Below are 19168 nucleotides of genomic sequence, written 5' to 3'. Positions count from 1 at the left end.
TAAATAAGTGAATTTTTTCTTCTTTTTCAATAACACTGGTTTCAATTTTCTTCTTGTTCAACTGCACTGTACGACAGTTTCAGTTTTACATTGTTGAGGTTAACTTAAATTCAGTTTAAGTAGGTTCATGTAAACTTAGTTTACATAATCTACTTAAACTTAGTTTACATAACCTACTTAAACTGGGTTTAAATATGTACACTTAAATTCAGTTTACATGACCTACTTAAACTAAGTTTACATGTACATACTGAAACTGATATTACATATAATCATTGAACAATGTTGAACTTTTAGATGTACACTTAAACTCAGTTTACATGATACTTAAACTAAGTTAAATGATCTACTTAAACTGAGTTTAAGTATGTACACTTAAACTTAGTTTACATGACCTACTTAAAATAAGTTTACATTTACATACTTAAACTGATATTACGTATAATCATTGAACAATGTTGAACTTTTAGATGTACACTTAAACTCAGTTTACATGACCTACTTAAATTGAGTTTAAGTATGTACACTTAAACTCAGTTTACATGACCTACTGAAACTAAGTTTACATGACCTACTTAAACTGAAGAGGGAATTTAGGATGTAACCAAGAAAAAAGGAAAATGCTTTTTGAAAATTTAATTTTATGGAAGGGTAATTCTATTCACACCCTATATATTTCTAGTTACACCCAGTTTTTTTAAAAAGTTTTTGATAATACCAAAATTGTCCTTTTATATAAATTTTCTTAAAATCTTGATTTCATTCATTGTCACTCTAAAATTTCACTCTCTTTCACCCACCAACGATCAAACATCCTGATGTTCAATTAATCTGTATGAAAGATTAAAGAGTGAATCAAAACATATTTCATTCGTACTCGATTGCATATAAAGAAATGGTAGTGCATAATAAAAGAAATTGAAATTGAAATAAAATTATTCTTTTAAATATGTAAATAAATATGTATTTTAAAAAAACAAATCTTAGCACTTATATTCATATGAAACTGTTTATAAAGATTTTATAATTTCCTTTTTTACAAATGAAATATCATTGTTTCGTAAGAAATATTCCTTTTGAAATTCCTTCACACTACTCATTTCTCCTTTAATTTTTCATTCTCTCAAGTCTCATCTTCTAAAGTGCGAAAGTGAAATTTTTTTATCCTCTTATATCTGCATTTTTATAAAGTTGTCTTGGGAAAGAAATCTCTAAAGTAGCAGCACTAATTAAAACAATATCTTCCAATGATTTGTTACCTCATTATTCACATTGCACATTAATAAAGATAAGTCTAACAATATTAGGTGATGGAGAAGTTTATAAAATTTTGGAAACTAAAATGCATATATATCCAAATTTTAAAATTGAGGTACCAAAATCAGAAATCAACAAAACTAGAGACACTACAATAGTAACGTTGCAATCCATATGGTTTCTTGGTGACATGGTATGGAGAATAGAAATGTTGAAAATCCAACCAATTCAAAATAAAAACCGCAAATTAAACCAATCTAAATTAAAATCGCAAAAAATTGCATATGGTTTGGATGTATTTAGATCATTTTTTTACTCAACTGTATGGTTTGGTTTGGTCCGCGGTTTTGATTTTCCCAACCTAACCAAACCGCGATATAAGAAGAAAAAAAAACTAATTAAATATATATCACATAGACTAATACTCATATAAATTCAATGGAAACTTTAACAAAATGACATATTTTTTCTCTTTTTTTTTTGAAGGGACATATTTTTTCTCTTGTTAAGTTTCTTTTTTGCTTGTTTATCAAAAATGTAATTAGGGATTTTAAAAATATTTATTGAAATGTAAGGACTATTTTTCAAAGTCACGCAAAATGTAAGGACCAAAAACATATTTAACCTTAAAATAATTGAGACTCACTAACTGTCACATCAACATTCCGTTAGAGAATTAACAACATTGACTAATTTTGATAACGGGGATAAAATGTGATGATTTTAAAAACATTTGGTGAAATGTATGGACTATTCTTCAAATGAGTGCAAAATTTAAGGACTAAAAATATATTATTTAACCTAAAAACTTAAAATCCATGTGTTTCAAACTCCAAACTTAAAAGGATTTTTGTTGTATTTTAACTATTAGGGAAATGTTAACTAGTGCCCCCGGGCACTGGTTAAGGACCTAAAATAATAATTTTTTTATAGAAGTTTGTGTAATCAGTGCATTGAAAATTTGAAAACTTTTTTATTTTAAAAGAATAATTACTGTCCCGGGAGCATTCGTTAACAAAACTCTTAATATTATATCATCACTTGCAAGTAAATATCTCATACATTGCAATGATATAGTCTTATTTAGAGAATCAAAAGAAAAATTGGATTGGAGGTTGGAGATTCAAAGACAAGTCTTAAATCGAATAGCTTGAATAAAAGCAAGTATGTAAAATGTAAACGAGTCCTAGTAAATAAGTTTTCTTGTTTCTCAGTTCTATTTTTCTTTTTTACAGATTGTTTTTTGTCATTTACTAATTTGGTCAAAATACGTGTTTCTAGGAATGATCGAAAACGTGTTGGGGAAACTTGTAAGCATGAAATTAAACTATATTCTTACTCCCTCCGTCTCAAATTGTACGTCGCTTTAGAAAAAAAAATTGTCCCAAATTATATGTCGCTTTACAATACCAATGAAATATTTATGTTACTTTTCCTATTATATCCTTAACTATTAATTACTCTATCTTCTTTCAATTATTTCATTTATCTTTTCCATACCATTTATTAGGGATAATTTTGTAAAACAACTCATAATTTCTCTTCCCCACGCAATATTAATTACATTTCTTAATACGTGTGAAATGACAAAAACGTCTTACAATTTGGGACGGAGGGAGTATGATTTAGTAGTATTTTCAAATTTGTAGTGTTTGAATCATTAAATCAATCTGGGAAAAAAAACAAATCATAGATTATAAAAAAGAATAACAATCATTTAAATAAGTGGCTTCAAAAAAATTAAGAGGCTTTTTAGAATAAAAGAAGCAGCTATGTGTTTATTTGTCCTAAGTGAAGACTATAAAAAATTAGTTTAAAAAGAAGTCACTCAAAACATTTCTCATTTAAAACTGTTTTTTTTATTTTGTTTTTTAGATTCTCGTTTTTATAAAAATGTTACAAATTAATGAAAACTCCTTAGAATAATATTTTTTTTTAGCAAAGAATAATATTTTTTAGATTCAACAAAATTGTATCAAAACGGACTCTCAAATCAGGCCACGTCTATCCTATCACGAAATCCTCATTATCAACAACGTAATCAATTTTCTCTTCCAAGTTTCAAAAGATGTAGGATTTGAACCTCAATATATCAATTATTTGTGTTCACTCCTCACGTTAACTTAATTTGGATTTTTCATATCATAATACATAGCGAAAGTTCAAAAAGTTCTCACAAAAAAAATAAAAATGTTCAAATAGTACGTACTTTACTTTACGTGGACTCTCTTAACATAATAAGGGAACAAATTGTGCAAATTATTGGTAAGTATCACATCATCATTATCGTTATTATTAATACTACTATCCTATGTTGATTTGTATTATTCTTGAGACTATCAAATGAAAAAAAAAATCATAAGCTATAATATCATAATCAATCAACACCAGTGACCTGCACATTATGGCTTAACTCGGTTGCAAAATACGTGTTGCATTTTGGTGATATTAATGACATTTTTCTTCTCACTTTTTTAATCAAATTGGTTTCTTTCATTTAAATAATTTATCTTAAGTATTCATCTATTGTTTTTTTCTTCTTAAATGCGCTATTGTCGTCTAAATACCATTAGGGTCGTCCCTATATATTTGGAGGTTCGGCTCTCAATCAAAAACAGACCCCTAATAAAATAAAAATGTAATTTTTTTAAAAGAGCAATCATCTATTTAAATTGAAAATAAGATCTGTAAAAATAAAAACACAACTTCAAGCTAATATCTTTATCAATCTTTTAGGTTGTTAATTTCCCTAGTTAATTTGCACACATGTAAAAATAAAAGGTTTATAATGTTTTATTTGAGAGAATAATTATAATGTTTGTTCTTTAAAAAAAATTATGATGTTTGTTGTTAGAGAATTAGAGCTTGACTATTTTATACGATAAGTATGGACGAAAAACTACAAGTAATACTCTAAAAAAAATTATATTGTATTTTCATTTGTAAATATATAATCTAATATGTTAAGGAGAATTTGGTTGAATTGAATAGAGTATTGAGATTTAACCAAAAAAATAGACTATTGAGGATAGAATAGACTCAAATTAAAAAAATTAATAAAAGAAAAAAAAAAGGAAAAGAGAAAAAAGGGATAGAAAAATCAATCAAAGAAGAAAGAAGAAGAAGAAAAGGAAAAGAAAAAGAAAAATTAATCAAAAAAAAAAAAAAAAGAACAGGCAAATTTAAAAGAAAAAAGGGATTGTGGATGTTGAACACCTGACCCATGCATGGCAAACGCGCTACTACTGCTAGAACGAGAAAACAATTGTGACAATATTTTCGCGCTAAAACATTTAGACCCCCAAAATTTAAAAGCCAAATTCAGTAGAATTGTTTGCACCCTTAAGACTGCCCTGAACACCATTCAAATAAGTGACGATAACAGAAAGCGCAGAAGCTCATTGGTCTAAGTAAGTATGATCGATGGGTTGCATTTGGATTTGGTAAGAGGAAGTTTGGCATCACCTTCCTTCCTATAGTTAGTATTTCCAAATGCAGCGTCAGTGTGTGTGGGGTGGGGTCAGCTTTAAACCCACATGGCACTCACACAACACACACAATACCGTTCACATCTATCCGAGTTCAAACAGTGACACGTGTTTATACTTTCATTATTATGTCTTCCTCCGTCACGCAATAGATTACTCATTTAAAAAATTTCAATTTTGATTTAGCTTACTTTGACCATATTTTTTTTATTAATATACAAAGATAAATAATACTACATCCGTCCCTAATTACAAGGCTCTTTTGAAAAAATAACGGGAATTAAGATAGTGGATATTTATATTAAATACGTTTATAATTACTATTGTTTTTACAATTTTATCCTTTAAGAAAGAGGGTTGGCTTATGTTTTCAACATTCTATTTATTGCTGATTGAAGAAAAATATCTATAATAAATAGGGGCATGTATGTAAAGAAATAATTAATGTAGTTGGAAATAGAAAATGGGTCTTATAAAAAGGAAAAAAAAATTATCAAAAATGTCTTATAATTAGGGACGGAGGTAGTATCAAATAAGACGTCGTTAGATTTGTCTCGATGAGTATTTTCAAAATATCAAATTTTCATATTTTTTCTAATATATTATTCAAGATATTTAAACTCAAAGTTATGCATTATAATGCGTAATAAAGTCAATTGTGTTAAGTATTATAAAACGGGGGAGTAGTATATATCCTTTAACACTAGTGGTACTTTCTGGTAGAGTTTAGCATGGGAAAGAGAAGTTTTTCCATCATCTTCCTCCACTATCTCTCCTTAATGCCATGTCACATTCAACCTTTAACTCAGAATTAAAACTCAACAATTCAATTACAGAAATTAAAAACTCTTCAAAATCTTCATCACCTATAACCCATAAATCAAATTAAAATCAAACAACTCAAATAAACAAAATCAAATCTTGAAGGTTGTGGATTTTTCTATATTTATGTACGGCAATGGGAGGGCATTGCCCAGATGGAATTGGCAACAAATTCAGGGTAACCAAAGCCTTTCTCATTGCCTATTGTGGGAAACAACAACATTCATCATCACATAAAGAATTTTCTTAAAAATCCTTTCAAACCCATGACTACAAAATATCTCATATGTTCCAAGATGATTGAAGATTAAGAATTGATGGTGATGGTGGTGGTGGGTGAGCCACGTTTTTTAGTTTAAGGAAATTTTGTAAGCTTGTTGCTGGTGGTGGACTAGTAGGGATGGAAGGACATTGAGTAACAGGTTTCATATGATGATGAATGTTGTTCTTGTTTTCATATTGTTGATGATGTAGAAAAATTTAGGTGATGTTAATCGCAGTTTCCTCCATTTTTTTTCCCTTTTTCAACAAAAAAAAAGTTTAATTTTTAGGTTGAAAAAAAAATCCAATGTTAAAAGTCCATGAAAAATTGTACTCTAATTGATCTAGTGGTCTAAAATTAACTTTTCCATGTTAGGAAACAATTTCCCTTTCCCATGTTAAATTCCACCGTACTTTCTACATGTGGATGTAGGTATATATTTCTATTTCTAGGATACAGATCTATTTTAGTTCTTCACAAAAAGCACATCATTTAGTTTAGTTTGTTACAAAAATAAATCAAATATGTTAGTCGATTTATCAATTGTGACACCCTACATATTATATGGTCGATACTGTGCATTTCTTTTTATCAAGAAAATTAACAATGTGAGAAATATTTCGGTTTTAAACAACAACATTTTAAAAAATAAAGTTCATAAATCAGAAAATTGCATATTCCTCATTCTTTTTTATATCTCCCATTCATGGATGAATGTGATAATATATAGACACACACCATATATAAAGGGAGAAGAAAGAAAACATGAAAAAAACGGTCACGTGAGTATTCGTCTTTCGATTAATATACATAAGTTATACATTTTTTTTTGTGTTGTTCCTGGTTCGAACTTCGGACCTTGCATATATTATGCATTGTTCTTACCAACTGAGCTAAGTTCACGGGGACATACATTTTTTTATTATCATGCTAACATGTGCTCTTAAGAATTGTATAAATAAAATAAAAAATATTGACAAATATAATAAATATAAATTTTCAACCTTTTTAAAAATGAATTTATGGAACTTTATTATTAGGATCAGGTAATTGAAGTTCAATTTCAACAACATCTATCGATATCACACCAAACTCACGCAAAAGAAAATCAACACAGACACCAGGACAGTTTCGTCGAAAAAGGAGCAGGAGACCGAGTGAGCAGATTATGTACGAATGTCTTCTTCTCATGGGGTTTGTCTTAGATAAATTATTTCGAGAAAATTGTATTTATTTTCTCATTTTTAATCATAAAAAATCATTTTAATTTTATTATAATTATAAAACTATAAAACGTATGAAATAAAAATTAAGCAAATAAGTGTTTTCGTAACTAAAAAGCAATTTTCTAGTTCTTTAGAAGAAAAAAAATGAACCATGAAAATGTAGCTTTTAGACTCTGCATTCATATCAATGTTATGTCTCGTAAATCTATGAATGTGTTCTTTTAGGAGAATTAATTTTGTCATCTATAAAGAATTATCGACACATCTTTTCTTAAAAAAAAAAAAAAAACACATCCTGTTGTTCATTTATGTTAATTTTCTATATGAAAGGGCATATGAAAATATATAATTAATATGACCAAAATCATTGAAGCCCATTAATCAAATTATGCCCAATTGTTTGATTATTGATAAATTTTATATTTTTAGTCTTTGGCTTTAATTTAATGAATAACAAGGGGGCATTTGAAATTAAATTTTTGGGTCCTACATGCTTTTCAGCTTGTATATCTTTTTTCCAATAGGGAAGGGAAGTTGACTTAGAATGGCCGTTGATGTCGAAGTCTTTGCATCATATATATATATATATATTCTAGTTATTTGCTACGTTATTTCCACCAACATTCCAAGAACCTTCTGCTTTTCTCATATAATAAAAACTCAATCGTCTCATTCTGCATTTCATTCATCCAAACTAGCTAGCTACTTCACTGCAACAATAACATCAAAGCAAGCTGGTTCTAAATTCTTTACCAAAATGGCTGCAAAACGTTTTCTTGATGATTTTAATGAAGACAAAGTCAAACCAAATGACAAACGCATGAGAACTACGACAACATCTTCTTTTGCTTCGTATGTTTTTATTCCTTAAACCAATCATTTTATTATGTTTTTTTCAATTTATAAAACTTATTTTTGCTTTAACTATACACGTAGTTTTAATTAAATGTTGCATAATATATTAATTACTCTCAATTCTCATGTGACAGGGTAATAGGAGAAATTGTTATGGTGAAAAACATGCAAAATCTTTTCTCTGGCTTGGAACCTTTACTTAGAAGAGTGGTAAGTAACCATTCAACTTCTGAAAGAAGAAAAAAAAATATGTGATTTTTTTGAAAGAAAAAGTTGTAACAAACGTGCCTTTAATATGAAAATGATAAATATGATTAGGTGAACGAGGAGGTGGAAAGAGCAATGAGACAATGTTATCCACCAGTACGATCAATAACAAATTCGCCTTCATTGAGACTTAAAGCAATGGAAGAACCATTAAGTTTTCAATTCATGTTCAAAAAGAAGCTTTCACTTCCAATATTCACAGGTAGTAGAATACTTGACATGGATGGAAACTCAATCAATGTGATTCTTGTTGATAAAAGCAATGACCAAATAGTCCCTACAAGTCTACCTCACCCAATCAAGATAGAAATTGTAGTCCTTGATGGAGATTTTCCTCCTAGTGAAAAGGAATCATCATGGACTAGTGAGGAATTCAATAGCAATATTGTGAAAGAGAGAAATGGGAAAAGACCATTGCTTACAGGAGAATTAAATCTTACTATGAGGGATGGAATTGCACCAATTGGTGATATTGAGTTCACTGATAATTCAAGTTGGATACGTAGTAGGAAGTTTAGAGTTGCTGTTAGAATTGCTCCTGGGACTAATCAAAGTGTCCGAATTCTTGAAGGCATGACCGAACCTTTTGTTGTTAAGGATCATCGAGGAGAATGTGAGTTTTTTTTTTCTTTTTCATTTATCAATTCGATATAATAATTTATATAGAAAATATGATATGCAAATTCAATTTCATTGACATTCAATATTGATGTAGTATTTAACTATATGATTGATTGTCATTGGATGTAAGTGTAAAATTAGTTTTACACTAACTATGCATCTTCGTTCTAATTTATATACAAGCATGATTGATGATTAGATTGATTATAATATGTATAGGTTAATGAGTGAGTATGACTCATACAATTGTTTGCTAAAATTTTAAATTGTTCATACAAATGTAGTGTACAAGAAACACCATCCACCAAGTTTAAACGATGAAGTTTGGCGTTTAGAGAAAATTGGGAAAGATGGAGCTTTCCACAAAAAATTGACCTCAAAAGGGATTACAACAGTTCAAGAGTTTCTCAAGTTGTCTGTAGTTGACCCTCTTAGACTCAGAAAGGTACATATCCATCCATCTTAATCTATATGAATGAATAAATATACGTTGCCAAATTTAAGAATGTAATAAATAACATTCTCTCAATTGTATGGTTTTGCAATCAGATTTTAGGCATTGGTATGTCAGAGAAAATGTGGGATGTGACAATTAAACATGCAAAGACTTGTGTAATGGGAAACAAACTCTATGTTTACCGTGGGCCCCAATTTACCATCCATTTGAATGCAATATGCCAAATGGTTAGAGCTAACATCAATGGCCAAACCATTCCCAACCGAGACATTTGCAACATGGACAAGGTACATTTATTTATTTATACTAAAACTCACCTTGTTCAATCTCTTTAATTACTACTACCCATTGATTTTTAACCTATATTGTTCATTTAATTTGCAGAGCTACATACAAAACTATGTGAGAGAAGCATATGCTAGATGGAATGAGTTGGAGGAAATTGATGAAGTTTTGAATGACAACGTTGCTTTGTTAACTCAAGGTATATTCTAATAATCAATTACATGTTCTACTTCTATATGTGACTATGAACAATCCAATTAAAATTCAGCGTGACATAATAAATTCAGTTATATGAATTTGATTTGTTTTTTGAATCTCACTCTACAGGTGGAACCGTGGAGCAATTTCAAAGCAATAATCATCAAGGATCACTTATAACATATGATCAAAACAACTATTTTGGTGATACTCTCGAGACTGGCAACTATGTATCAAACAATAATAATGGACAAATAGGTTGCATCGAGGGGCCACCATTTCCCACATCACCATTCATGAATGAGATCATACCTTATAGCTTCTTAGATTCACAATCAGACGGTGGTGGTACAATGCCTTCAAGTTCAGGACCAATCATTGATGGAGCTTCAAGGTGGCATTAACAAAATTTGTAATTTGACTTTCAGCTACACACAACACACATGAAAAAGCAACAGTTCGAGAATCAAATTAGGCTAATTGACAAAAAATAACTCAGTAGTAGGTAACTACCGCTGACTTCAAAGCAGAAAATTGGCGGTAGTTAAATACTGATGGTTTTTTTGTTGTTGTCATTTTCATGTGTTTTTAAGAAACAATGGACATCAAAACAGCAATTTCCTATATCTTGCACTCAGTATAATCTTTTTCTAGTTAGGCCCATTTTAATTAAGGTTGCATGAAATATGGGCCTTTTTTCTCTTTTGCAACAAAATTTCTTTTCTCACCCTCCACACTTGGTTTGGATTATGATCTAAAAAAAAATTGTAGTGTGTTGGAAGGTGTTTTTAAACCTTTTAAATTATATAATCCGAACTGTTGATGAGATAAGAATTGTTAAAATGCAAACCTGCATTCACTAGCGACGGATAAAGATGAAGACAGTTGAAATACCGCTCATTTTCCAAAAATTATCCATGATGACGACGATGTAGATTACATGTTTAGGTTGATGGTTGAAAATAAAATTTTACATCTTTGTGTCCGGTCCACTGAAGTGTAATATGTTCGAATTTGTGTCTGTAATGTTGCATTGTAATGAAATTCAAACTTTTGTGGATTGTGTATTTAGCAACTAATTTGTGTAGTTTGAATTAATTATGTTTGATTATATTATGATGAGTATTATGAGTAAATTATGTTGTTGAAATGATGTAATTTGGATCAATTATGAGAGTGTATTGATTACAGGTCATTAATGGCTTGGTTGCTTGCATTGAATGTTGTTCTCCTGCTGTACCAAAAGCCAATGTGAGTTAGCCAATGTGAGTTAACTCACAGGAATGAGCAAAAACGCTTGGGAGAAGAGCAATTTTCTAATTTGAGAGCATTACATATACTAGATTTTTGATTGTAAAGGTATTGACATACGAATAGTAAAATGCAATATATAACTGGTAATAGTGAAAAAAATAACACGTGATAATTCATAGTAGACAAAATAAAACATTTCATAAAATGTATGAAATCTGAAAATATTATAAAAGAAAATTCGATAATCCTATCAATAATTCAGTAAAAGAAATATGAAATATTTAGTACATAGGCATGTAGTTTCATCACACATTGCAAAGTACTTCCTCGTATATGGAAATTAGGGTAGCCAAGTTTGCATGGAAATTAGGGTATTCTATTTGTAAACGTATTTAATAAGTGTAGAAAATATTGTAAAAAAACAAAGGCAACATGATAGGAATGAAATTGGTGCGATGCATTTTATTATTATTAAATAAGTGTACAAAATATTCCCTTAAAAAAAAGTGTACAAAATATTATAAAAAAAAAAGGCATGAAATTGGCGCGAAGCATTTATTTAGTATTACATAAGTGTACAAAATATTGTAAAAAAAAATCCAAAAAAATTGTTTAAAATAGAAGGCATCATAACCTGATCATTGATATGCTCATATTGAGTGCAGCATAAAAAAAAAATTATAAAAAAAAAAAAAAAAAAAGCCAAGAAGATAGGAATGAAATTGGTGCGATGCATTTTTTAGATGGAATTTGTTAGGTTAAAATAAGAGGAAAAATATTAGGATAAATGCTGCAGACTTAACAAAATTAATAAATAAGAATTTTTTAAATAAAAAAAATAGAATAAAAAATTTATTCTTAATTAAGACGAGAACTATTGAGGCATGAAAGAATGAAATGTCAAGATCTTAATTAAGGTAAGATCTACCATGGTATGAAAATTGGGGTGTTACACTTAAACCCTACAAGAAATTAGTTTGTCAACAATACCTTTATGAAATATAGTTTTGTTAAATATAAATATAAATTTTATATTTCTGCAAATTCTCCCTTAATTTAACCGTTCTAAGAAAATAGTATTACATGCAATGTCAAAAGACGAATCACACTCTTATTAGATAAAGTTATCATTACAATTATATACCACAATTTCGTCCACCTGGCCCGCCATAAAGAAAAGCTTGCCTATACGAAGATCCTTGGTAACCTCGGTAGGCCAAGTCATAACAATTTGAATTAGTATCAGTATATGGCTTCATATCTTCAGGATTTACATCAATTTCATTATATCCTGAATCAATAATCTCAAGTTCTCCCATCAAACCCGAATTAGGGAATTTTTCTTTTGGCAATCTTCCACTACCCATTGGGGGACTATCGTTATTAGGTGGAGCATAGGTTTGACCGCCAAATCTAATAAAAGCTGCTCCTTTGCTTAAGTGGGTGAATAATTCTTTTGGCCAATATCCAACATATATTGATTCATGAATAATTAACCACCAATGACTCGTAGATCGATCCTACAAATATTTAAGCAATTAAAAAATATATATTACAAAATACTTATTACTTAATACATGTTTTAAATAAAAGTTAATTTTAACAAAAGATAAATGTACCAACTTTGTTAATTTTGATGTAACTTTTTGTAAATATATGTGTATACCTTCATAATCAATTATTTACCTGTTTGATTTTGATAGGAGCAACATATTTTGTAGTTGATCCAATGGGAGTAGTGGGGCTCAAGACCGATCCAAGAGCATTTTCTTTGTCATGATTGACTTGCACGAAACCTGGACAAAGTTGATTGTAACATCCAGTTTTTTTGCCATCAACCTGCATGTGTTGTATCAAACTGAGCTTAAACATAGTCACGTTATGTATTTTTTTTTCCATCACATTATATATTTTAATTTGTTTAATACATTAAATACATATTCTTACCGTCCAATAACTAGTTAGTCGCAGTTGGCTATCTCCATATAAACCAGGATGTACCTTGCACGTCAAAAAGTGGATGTGAATAATATATTATAAAGGAGAGTTTTTTTTACCATGTTAAAAGGGAGTTTTTTACATACATAATATAAAATCATTAATACATTTGTGAAAAAAAACTCATTTAAGAAATTAACGTTCTCTTCTTCAAAAAGAGAAGAAGAAAGAAACAAATGTTCTCTTTAATAGAATTTAATCTCATGAAAGAATTTTTTTTGCCATAAACATAATCAAAAGTAACTTACTCCGAACCCGGTTAGTATGATATTAAGTTCCGTTGGTGGTCCACTTGCAATCCAAATTGAAGACATGCTGTATTGGTTTGCTTTAAGTGATAGATTGTACGCAGCTATGATTGCATTTGCTCCATGAAATATCATGTTTTGGGTTGTATCAAGGGTAACAGTCTAAAAAATACAAAAACATACGATATTTAACATATGAACTATTTCGTATTTTATAAAATTTATAATATTAGAGTGATTTGTTATACAATTGATCTTTATCTTAAAGAAGAAAATTAATTAATTGTTGAACAAACAAGATGTGAAAGATATAGAAAACTATGGTGTTTTTAAAAAAAATTGATAATGCAATGTTTCACACAAATAACTATTTATTATTATTTTTTTTTTATGTTTTGGAACAAAGGTTGATAAAGTTTAATCTTATTTTTCACGGCCAATCAAAACAGACACGCACAAGGTTTGTTTTTGGATTTTGTTGATTTTTTTTAGTCATGTTAATTTAGAATTTGATTACAACTTGAAATTTAAATTTAATATAATATACACTTGACCCATTCTAAATTATACAACGTTTTGGTCATTTCACAGGTATCAAAAAATGAAATTAATTTTGCATGAAAAAGAAATATTATGAGTTGTTTTACAACATTATCCTCAATAAATGGTATGAGAAAGATAAATTAAAGAATTGAACGAAAAGATAATAATAAATAGTTAGTGATATAATAGAAAAAATAACATTAATGTTTCATTGATATTGTAAAACGACTTATAACTTGAGATAATATTTTTCACAAAGCGACTTATAATTTGGGGAGGATAGAGTATATTATTAAAATATATATTTAACGTTTTTTATTGAACCAAAATTCAACTATTAAACCATGAATTGACGTCTTTAGCTTTTCGTCAATCGTATTTTTCGGATATTAATGATGTATACGTCATATTATGATAATCAATTAAAATATATCGATTAAAAATATCAACTTACATGATAGTTAGAGGAACTTTGTGAATACTGCTGAAAATCACCAATTTGTAATTTTGGAGATGAATTAGTAATAATTTGACGTTTTCTTGCCCCGTTGTAAATAGGCACTTTTCCGACTGGACATTCATGTGTTGTTTTAACATTAGAAGGTCTATTGAGCATGATATTCATTGCAAAAGTAGGGTGAAGCTGGATATGTTGCAATGAAGAGGGAATAAAACACGGTTCAATAAACAATAAGTATAATTGAAGTATAAATTCATTAAAAATGAATAAATTAATTTTGAACGAAAAATTTAGAACTAAAACATGAAATAATAAAATGAATGATAACTTATTTGGTTTGTTATAGTAACATAAAAATTTACTAAAAAAAGAAGCATATATCAATCTCCTCTGCTTCGTCAAGTAAAATTAGGTTTTTACACGATAATAAAATTTGATAATTAATCTTATAAAATGTATAACAATTATACCTGAATTTTATGATTTTTTAGTAACGGATGTTGTAAAGCAGGTTGCTTGTAGATATGGACACAATCAAAATCTTTGATCACTTGATGCTGAATTTGTTAACGAGAATTACAATCAAGTAAATCATGTGTAAAATTGTTTCCAATAAAAGAAAGTAAAGCATAGAGAATACCATGATGTTGTATGATAGTGTGAAATTATTGTTCCCATCGGATAGAATTTTGCTTCTTGCGTCAACTCTGCAATATGTTATGCACAAACTAAGAAACAGAAAGAGAGTTAACGCCATAAAATTTAGATGTTACTTTCACAGATATGTAATACTTGTACAAATATCTAAACACACAAATTTATACTACAAATGATGGTAATTAATATCCATGTGTAAACATTTATGTTTGTCTCGCTAGATAAATATAATACTCGTATTGATGGTCGAATTATGCAAGTAGAGTACCAAATCGTTTACGAAGTAATAAAGTGTAAGTAGAGTATCGTATCCACATGGATTGTCGTTTCGTCAAAATGATTCACGTTACATATTTGGTTTAACAAAATAAAAATAAAAGATTTGAATGATAGAGATTGCAATTTTTATATGTTTGCAACAGAACAAGTTACATGTTTTTGGTTGCAGAAGAGTAAGTAGCGGTTAAGATTCTTCGAACCCCCTATTCAAGAGAAAGGAAAATAATATTATGTGAGTATGAAATTGAAAGTTGTCTAAAAAATGGCAAAAAATTGATTGTACAAATATCATTTCTCTATAAAATTAAACCAAACACGTAAAACAAAAAATATTTCATCCCCTCTTCTCCAAAACTTTCGAACCAAACATACCCTAATCTCTTCTCCAAAATCTCAAACCAAACATACCATAATATTTGAATTATTTAATAGTCAATTTTCTACAATCTGATACAACTATTGAGGTTATTGCCTATCAAAATTTTAAAGTATTATTGTTACCGAAAAGAGAATTAGTTAAGTATTATGTGTTTGACTATTCTATTATGTACATTTGTATGAAACAAACTTTTTTTTATATTTTATATGCTATGTTTAAAATGAAACAAATTTTTAAGGTGAATTTTTTATATTTTATATCCTGGACTCCTCACTTATTCATCTTTAAGGTGGATTTCTCTAACCACTATACTACTTGATCCAAAACAAAAAAAAATGAAACAATTTTTTTTGTATTTTATATGCTCTGTCTCAAATTTCCCTAAAAAAAATGCTATGTCTCAAATTATAAGTCTCTTTGTGAAGGAAAAAAAATACTCAGATATAACTCGTTTACAATATCGCTAAAACATCATTGTTGTTTTTCGTATTATACCCTTAACTAATTATTACTCTATATTTTTCAGTTGTTTAATTTATCTTTCATATTATATTTAATAAGGATGATTTTGTAAAATAAGTCATAATTTGTCTTTCTTATATAAAATTAATTGAATTTCTAAACACATTTGAAAAGACCAAAACAATTTATAATTTGGGACGGATTGAGTATTGTATCGTGTTTTAAAACACATTTTGTGTCAATGCATTTAAATAGTATTATTGTATTCAAAATAAATTTAGACTATCACCTCTTTCTTAGGATTCTACGCTGTCAACATCAATCAATACATTTAATTGTCTTAAATGTATTTTGGGTCAATGGTTTTAATTCTTAAATACATTGAATTAAATTATTTTTTCATTATTCAATTGTCATTTAAAATGAATTTGGACTATTTTCACTTTATATGGCTTCTAAACTAGTCAACATCAATCAATACATTTAATTGTCTTAATGTATTAAATAACATTTTCATTTTTATATATTGGTCAAAATGAACATGTTCAAGATGTATGAAATTAGTGATAAAAGATTGAGTTTGTAATTTCACGGGATATGAACTAATCCCATTTGTGTAACTGCTTCACGCAGTTACACGCAGTAGTTGATCGCAGTCATAGAAAAAAGGAATCAATGGTTTAGATTTGTTTGGCTAGTTATCACACAATTTGATATCAGCCATCAATAAAAATCAGACGATCGAGATTTGTTGTTGCAGCTGGACGCTGTAGCAGCACCAAATCCCATTCCATGGGATATGTTTCGAATCCAATCTTTTGTTTAATGATAAATACTAGTCTTTAGTTTTTAGATTAAGACGTACTCATTTTTATGGATTTGAACTCAAAACCTCAAACTTCTTAACGTTTGTTTAACTCAAATCACTTGAGTTAGCTCACCAGATCTGAAACAATTTTAAAATGTCCATAATTGTCTTTAATAATACGGTTAAAATACACTTTTAGCCCCCCTCAAGTTTTCAAAACTAACGGTTTTGACCCCCTAGTTTGAAAATTGCACTTTTAACCCCCCCAACTTTCACCCTTCATACAAAACTGCGGTCCTCCGTGATTCTGATCTGATCAAAGCCCATAGTAATATCAAAGAATGCTAGCAACCCTTTTTTTTGAACAAACTGTATTTTGAAAATTGAACCCTGATGAGACATGCATTGATTTCATGAATGTCAGAGAATTAAAAAATGAGTGCTGCTAGCATTCGTAACCACATATCCAAAACCCAAACCAATTACTATTGTTGGTTTTGGTATCATCCTCAAACACAACAACATCACTGCCTCCTTTAGAATTTAAACACAACCCGTCAATCAAAGAAATTCACCACGAAATCAAATCCACCAATCTAAAAAAGGCAAATCCACTGAAGACAAAAGATTTCCTCTTAAGGTCAAAACATATTGGGGGACAGGGTTTTAGATCTATGCGCAATTTTAATGAAGCCGTTTTGGCTAAATAGGTTTGGAGGCTTCATAAACATCCTACGTCTTTCTTGGCCAAGTGTCTAAAAGCCAAGTACTTTCCTCAAACTGATGTGCTTCAGGCCAGATTAGGGAACAAACCTAACTTTGTATGGAGTAATATCTATCATACTTTATGGATTATCCAGAAAGGGGGTTGCTGGAAGATTGGGAATGGAAGTAGTGTTAGGGTGTGGGAGGATGATAGACTTTTAACAAGTGTACTAAAAATATATCAAAGTAATAAAATTTATAAGTTCGTATTTACATGGACTGTTTCAATTTCTACTTGGCAAAAACGTTAAAATAAATTATGTATTAAATTCAATGGTGCCCTAGACAGTTGATTTGATTTATGTAACAAAAAAGGATTAAAAGCAATTGGTTTTAGAAAATTAGAAAGAATTATGGTTATGACCTTCGAATCCTCCGAAGCTCGCCTTTGGTAATCTGCACTCCTAGTTCAAACAATGATTATTTAGTTTCACGATAGATTAGTAACTCTACCAAATCCCTCGACCTAGAATTCTCCCGCAAGTGACAACTCCTTAATCTCATAAGTGAATTTGAAATCGTTGGAGGTATTAAAAGAACGTTAATCCCTGTGTCGTAACCTAACAATGATCTATTTCTAGCTTGATTAGTTAGGTTAAACTTATTACCTAGTTCAGAATCAAAAGCCAGAGTCAGTGTTCATTCAATCTCTACGGTCAATTTGCATTTTCATAAAGCTAGGGTCAATAGTCGATGATAAACATAAAAAAGCATTAAACAAAGAGTAATAAGAATAAAGACTAAACTTTAATTGAAATTCAAAGGAGTTCAACAAATTAAGGAACCATAGGATTACATCTTAGTCTCAACCACACTAAAAGCTTAGCTACTCATGTTTCATAAAAATAAACAACATAAAAAGAAAACGAAACCGAGAGTTTCGTAGTTGCCAATGTTGCTCCTGAATTTTCTTTCTAATCGTTGTTCTTCTTTTTCATGCCGTAGTTGTACCTTTTGTTGCCAAATCGTGAATTCCTCTGTTCTCCAAAAAAACGTTCCCTGGTCGTAATCCCCAAAACGTGTCTTTTTAACGTGAATGTTGCTCCCCTCTTTTTATAGTTGAAAATTGTTTTTTTGACATTCAAAACATCATATTGACATATAGAAATGACGTTTTTATCCTCAGCGGTAGTTAACTACCGTTGGATTGATTCGGCGGTAAAAAAAACTCCAACGGTAGGTAGTTAACTACCGTGGACTAACTACAGCTTTATTTTAATTTCATTTTCACTCTCTCAATTCTTCAAAATGTGACAAAAACAAAACACATGTAGCCATCTAATAAGACCACCCACACATCTCTTCCATTTTCCAACTCACTCACTTTGTTTCATCACCTTCACATATTCACATCACTACACAACCACTTGTTCCTTTCCCTTCCCTTCTTCATTTCCCTTAATCATTTTACCATCTTTTTCAAATACACTTTCAATCAATGGTCTTTGAATCCTTTGGGCTGTTTGGGAATATTGATTACATAGGGGGAATCATAGATGTTGGTAAAAGTTGAAAAGGAGTTGGACGTAGCTTAGGGAGTTATGGCTCACTGTCTTACTTCTTTTGTTTTCTCTATT

At 29.5% G+C, this 19168-nt stretch overlaps 2 protein-coding genes across 2 annotated transcripts; one reads left to right on the top strand and one right to left on the bottom strand.

Annotated features, from left to right (window-relative positions):
- The first annotated feature begins 7726 nt into the window (after positions 1 to 7726).
- Positions 7727 to 10817, top strand: LOC11416741 (protein SAR DEFICIENT 1). Its single transcript, XM_003630831.4, has 7 exons — positions 7727 to 7907; positions 8045 to 8120; positions 8229 to 8790; positions 9083 to 9243; positions 9348 to 9542; positions 9640 to 9739; positions 9868 to 10817. Exons 1-7 carry the CDS (start codon positions 7813 to 7815, stop codon positions 10140 to 10142), a joined length of 1464 nt encoding a protein of 487 aa, XP_003630879.1. The 5' UTR covers positions 7727 to 7812; the 3' UTR covers positions 10143 to 10817.
- Positions 10818 to 12026: 1209 nt separating this feature from the next.
- Positions 12027 to 15055, bottom strand: LOC11408113 (uncharacterized). The gene is made up of 7 exons (XM_024773159.2): positions 14882 to 15055; positions 14712 to 14798; positions 14236 to 14424; positions 13239 to 13400; positions 12940 to 12993; positions 12679 to 12831; positions 12027 to 12512 (listed from the first exon to the last, which is right to left on the bottom strand). Exons 1-7 carry the CDS (start codon positions 14996 to 14998, stop codon positions 12129 to 12131), a joined length of 1146 nt encoding a protein of 381 aa, XP_024628927.2. The 5' UTR covers positions 14999 to 15055; the 3' UTR covers positions 12027 to 12128.
- Between the last annotated feature and the right edge of the window lie 4113 nt (positions 15056 to 19168).

The sequence above is a fragment of the Medicago truncatula genome, chromosome 8 (assembly GCF_003473485.1).
Source record: "Medicago truncatula cultivar Jemalong A17 chromosome 8, MtrunA17r5.0-ANR, whole genome shotgun sequence".
In the NCBI taxonomy this organism is placed as follows: Eukaryota; Viridiplantae; Streptophyta; class Magnoliopsida; order Fabales; family Fabaceae; genus Medicago; species Medicago truncatula.
This window is presented reverse-complemented; position numbering and strand designations above follow the sequence as displayed.

What these genes read in the sequence shown, in the direction of transcription:
- LOC11416741 (XM_003630831.4), top strand. Translation starts at nt 7,813, where the DNA reads ATGGCTGCAAAACGTTTTCTTGATGATTTTAATGAAGACAAAGTCAAA. An exon ending in ACAACATCTTCTTTTGCTTC is followed by an intron (nt 7,908 to 8,044) that starts GTATGTTTTTAT and finishes CTCATGTGACAG; the next exon opens with GGTAATAGGAGAAATTGTTA. An exon ending in ACCCTCTTAGACTCAGAAAG is followed by an intron (nt 9,244 to 9,347) that starts GTACATATCCAT and finishes TTTTGCAATCAG; the next exon opens with ATTTTAGGCATTGGTATGTC.
- LOC11408113 (XM_024773159.2), bottom strand. Translation starts at nt 14,998, where the DNA reads ATGGCGTTAACTCTCTTTCTGTTTCTTAGTTTGTGCATAACATATTGC. An exon ending in TAAAAAATCATAAAATTCAG is followed by an intron (nt 14,425 to 14,711) that starts GTATAATTGTTA and finishes CAACATATCCAG; the next exon opens with CTTCACCCTACTTTTGCAAT. An exon ending in CTCCTATCAAAATCAAACAG is followed by an intron (nt 12,513 to 12,678) that starts GTAAATAATTGA and finishes AAATATTTGTAG; the next exon opens with GATCGATCTACGAGTCATTG.